Source organism: Pygoscelis adeliae, unplaced genomic scaffold (genome assembly GCF_000699105.1).
Source record: "Pygoscelis adeliae isolate BGI_AS28 unplaced genomic scaffold, ASM69910v1 Scaffold402, whole genome shotgun sequence".
NCBI lineage: Eukaryota > Metazoa > Chordata > Aves > Sphenisciformes > Spheniscidae > Pygoscelis > Pygoscelis adeliae.
The window spans coordinates 7,491,731-7,496,525 of NW_008824411.1; the positions used below are offsets into that span (position 1 = coordinate 7,491,731).

Consider the following 4,795-nt stretch of genomic DNA (forward strand, 5'->3'; position numbering starts at 1 on the left):
AACCAGGGTCCAAAAGAGCTTTTGGGGAACACTCCCAAGGCATCATCATTGTTCATTTAAGAATCAATTCTTCCCAGGAGTTTAACACCTAAAGAGGCTTTTTCCCACTTCTATAGACATGAGGTATTTTAACATCTAGCACTCAAACCTAATTTAATTCTGCTTTGTGAAAACTGTAGGCATTCCACATGGATTCAGTTCAGAAGTCACCCAAAAGGCTTAGGGTCATTAGATGGTCAGTCCAAATATGTCCATGTGGTGTGCACCTGGTACTTTATTTCATTAATCAAGCTTAAAACACAAGGACATAAACAAAAGGATGTTCAACCTTACTGGTTATCAAAGTCACCAGAGCTTACTCTTACTCATAAGCAGCTCTTCTAAACCAAGGTCAGAGGAGAAGGTAGTACAGACTACACCAACACTATTTATTTGTTCTCATGTGGAGGCTCAATTGCAAATTGGATCCAAATTATCAGATCTAGCTGAGAACATAGCAATGATTTTTTTTTAAAGTAATCAGAGATTCCAGCCCTATTAGTTGATTTTAGAGTTAAATACCTATTCTCCCCCAATGTCCATACACCATTAAGTTAGGACCAGCTAAACAATATTCAGTAGTGCATGAGCCTGTTCTTATACCTAGACAAGAGGGACAATGATTATAATCAAGATACAGCTCTAGTTTTGTACACTGAAAATCAGACAATCAGCAAGATAAACATGTAATCCTACTTGTGTACATGGGATACAGCTTGCCAGAAAGATGCTATTTAAAGCAACAAGCAAGCGTGAGGAAAGCAGTCTTTCACAATCTTGTTCAGAACTGGCTACCTACAAAGCACAATCTTAACAGAGGCTGTGCCAGTATCCTTGAGATTTTTTCCCCAGGAAAAACAAAAAGTTCTATTTTTATTTAAGCACAAGTACAGTGTTCCAGAACTGTCATTTTTAAACAGAGGAAGGACTGCTGAAGTATTTAAAGTTTTTCTAAATACACTCCTCCTTCAAGCAACGCAAGCAGCTGAAAGCTACTGTTTCATTAAATTTATTCAACTAGAGCAGTCCACATTCAATGATGACCCCTCCCTTTTGCCAGCCTTGTGATGAATAAGCACATTAGGCCGAACTGTGCTGGCCATAATTCTCATGGAATACACCAATCTGTAGGATTTCCCTAACATCTAGCTATCTGATTTGAAATTACTATATCCCCTCAACAGGAATTCCAGCATATATTTTAAGTACGTCAAATTGAAACCCCCCCTTCCAACAACATCCCAAGGAAAGATTCCCCCTTCTTTCTTCACCATTCTGCAGTTTCACATACCTCTGGTGCTTTGGAATCAAGCATTTCCCTGCCCTGGTCCCTGTCTTTCCAAAGCATTCTTACCTTCCTTCATCAATGAAGTCTACTAAAAGTGTGCTGAGGATGAAGACAATGAGAAGAGCGATGAACATGTGGTAGATCGTCCTGATGTGACTCACTTCAAACAGCTCACTAAGAGAGAGATTCGAATGCTATCAGGCCATTCGCGTAGTACATCACACCTCCAGTATGTTAGCTTTCAAAGTGTTTCACAGTAAGGTAAGATGACATCACTGCCATCCCAATGCAAAAGACTGAAGTTAACGCACAATTTGGGTGCCAGTCTACGCAGACACTTCCTCGGTTTATCCTCAGACAAAAGATAATTAGCCATTATCTTAGTAGTACTGAGAGGACTGTAATTAAGGTTTACATTTCGGAAGCTTGCAAGCTGTAGTAGAGACGTTTTAGAAAGAAACAGAGAAGCTTAGACAGATTAGTCCACAGGGGTTTGAACATCAGACCATGCATGGTGGTGGTGAGAGTACCTCAAAGCAATGGCTAGCTAGTTTGCTATCAAGGGTATTTTCAGTCAATTTAATGGAAAATGTGAAGTTAAGTTACTCACTCCAAGAGGGACCTTCTGGCAGTAAAGATCTTCCCATGTTCTGGAGGGGCCCTCAAGGTCCTGCAAAGAGGAGAACATTTGAGACAAGAAAGGAAACAAGGCTTCCAGGAAACATAACCTTGTTATAGGGACAGCTTAGAACTGACTTACTTGGCTTTGTGCAGTTCCTTCTCTGAGCAGGAAGCTGGGAAGAGGGAAGCTGAAGACGAGGAGTCTAGGAGTACTGATTTTGCTACCAAACTGTTCACAAACTCTGTGAAGTGACTGTCCACTTCCTTCATGAAAGCTGGCTTCAGTTGCTGATAGAGTAAAAACAGAGCAGAAAATTGTTTAACTCTTGGATACATTTTCATAAGATATTTATATTCCTTTTTATCACAGAGCAGGACAGAGCAAGGCATCAAGAAAGACATTCCTGTACCATCTGCCAACAGTTGGAGCCAACTTGGACAAGATCAGGGGCTTATCCTGGCCTGTTCACACACCTCAGGCCAGAGGACTTTGAATAATGTTTATCTTCTCTATCAGATGCAACACAGAGGAGCAAAGTAAACATAATGATCTTCATATATATGTCTGGAGTATCAGGTATTTCACATATTTTATGGAGCCAAGAAGGCTGAGCTAAACTTAATACATGAGCCCCAGAAAACATTTCTCAACTTTAACCCATTACATCCTTAGCATACAAAACAAATACAACAAGATTTACTTTTTAGCCCATCTAGTGTTACTGAGAGAAAAACAGACCTTTTCATACTTGTGGCTAAGCAATCACCATTGATGTTCTCATGCATTAACGCAGAAGCGATCTCAATGATGTGACTGCAGGAAAAAGGACCAAATTTACCCTTCCACTGCTACCACTGTTTGGATGGAAACTTTCGTGTACCACTGAAATTACAGAATGCACAGAAAATTTCCACTAAAGCAACAGAATAGGGTAACATTGCTAAGCATTAAGACTGAGCAGTCAGAGAGACAAAACTGGTATGCAGCAGGACTGAAGTTCAAGAATTCAGGGGATCAAATATCCCAGTTGAATCTTCTACACTCCCCTTTCTTCAGACAGCTTTACATAGGTTATCTGCTCTATTACAGCCAGTTGTGACAAAATTGCACCATTTTTAGCCTATTCATATTTTTCTTCTCTCATTTTATCAGACAAAGGCAACTTCTGAAACATCTGGTTTACTAGAGACCTCGACTTCTAAGGGTGCATGAAAAACCACTGATGAGCATCCCCCTCTCTACCATCTTTTTGGCAAAATGCACTGATGCAGTACAAAAAAAAAAAGATAATCAGCTGTGGATAAAGCATAGGCCACCCTGGTCAAAGACTGTTTGCTTCACCTGATAAAGAGTTTTTCTAGAAAGGAAAACATTACTTAACCCTCCCAATAATAAGTTATTCAGACAAGGACTATAATTCATCTTCAAAAGGCAGACTGTAAAATGCTAAGATGTTTTCGTATTCCTTTTGTCTTGCCTGAAAACTAGCACGTGTAATTCATTCCTGTACTTTCCTGTCTGCAATATAGTTGGATCTGCTATTTAGTCTCATAACATGAACTTTCAAAGACCTGACCTCCCACACCCCACGCAGAGTTTTTAAAACTGGATGCATTTAGAAGAAAGCAAGTAATAAAATGGTCAAAGTTACTTATTTCTGCAGAAAGTGCTACACTGAGTTTTGTATAGCTCTTTGCTGTGGTGCAAATTCTCTTACTCTTTATATGTGGAGAGGATCCTGAGATTTGCACAGTGGCGTGTTGTTCTTATGACTAGAAAAAAGCAGGCAAAATGAATTCCCTTAAGGAAAGAAAAAGGCAACATGCATTCACGGTATTTCAGTGAGAACTTTGGGAATCTAAAGATCCTAAGATCTCTAGCACTTCAGAAGACAGTGATTTATAAGACTTCCAAGAACTCAGTTCCTTAACGTCAAGTCCTCAGACACCAAATGGTTTTCCCAATACTTGAGCCTCGTGATGAAGCATGGCTGAAAGCTAACCCCCGAGTTCCTGAACTGAATTCCTGAGTTTCGAATAAGCCTTTCGAGAACACTCTGCCAGATAGCCATTGTCTTCAGCACAGGACATAGGCAAGTTTCAAGAAATGACTTCAAATCTAATTGCATACTGTGTTTTGTTTTTTTAATGCAAGTGTCTACTACCAACATTTGTCTGACCATCCTTTTGCCTGGGATTTTTCAAGTTTGCCTCCAGATTCAAGGTCCAAGTCTTCCTACATGATTATTCATATTATGAATATGAATAATCCTCCTTCCTACATATTATTTCATCTAGTCTTCCTTCTGATCAGCTGCTTAACAAACACATATGTTTCCCTGATCACCTTCAGAATTCCCAACTGCTACCTACTTTCTAATCTTTAAAGCTGAAAAGTAACAAAACCAAGAAATCCATTTTCAAGGAGGGAAAGAAAGAGCCTGGAAGTTGTGCACAAAAATGATGCTTCCTCAAAAAGGCATTTGTGACACCTTGAGCTCATTTGTCAGTAGGTGTTTATGTTTCAGTGCCTAACTATTATGCTAAAGAAAGCTGGAGCAGCATTGTTTTTGCTAAAAAGGAACAGGCACAAGGTCTAAGAAAAGAAGGAAAGGCCAGATAACTGAAACAGGATCTGTTAGCTCTGAACTGCAGCAGTGATACGTTTGCCTCTTACACAGACCTCTTTCCACAGCTATGTTTTAAGGAGTTTATTTCCACTGATGGACACTTGTCATCCATGATATATCCTTCATTTCCAAGCACACTTGGATTGATTTTATACAGTAGATCACCCAAAAAACTAAGCTAAAAAGCCCTCTCTAGAAGCAAAACTTGTAGGCTAAC

General features: G+C 39.6%; 1 protein-coding gene across 1 annotated transcript in view; it reads right to left on the bottom strand.

The window, feature by feature from the left end:
* Window positions 1–2,218, bottom strand: part of SOAT1 (sterol O-acyltransferase 1) — an 11,277-nt gene extending 9,059 nt beyond the window's left edge. Inside the window, 3 exon segments of the mRNA XM_009320641.1 lie at window positions 1,394–1,501; window positions 1,938–1,997; window positions 2,088–2,218. Of these exon segments, the coding sequence (XP_009318916.1) occupies window positions 1,394–1,501; window positions 1,938–1,997; window positions 2,088–2,218 (299 nt within the window).
* Window positions 2,219–4,795: the final 2,577 nt, after the last annotated feature.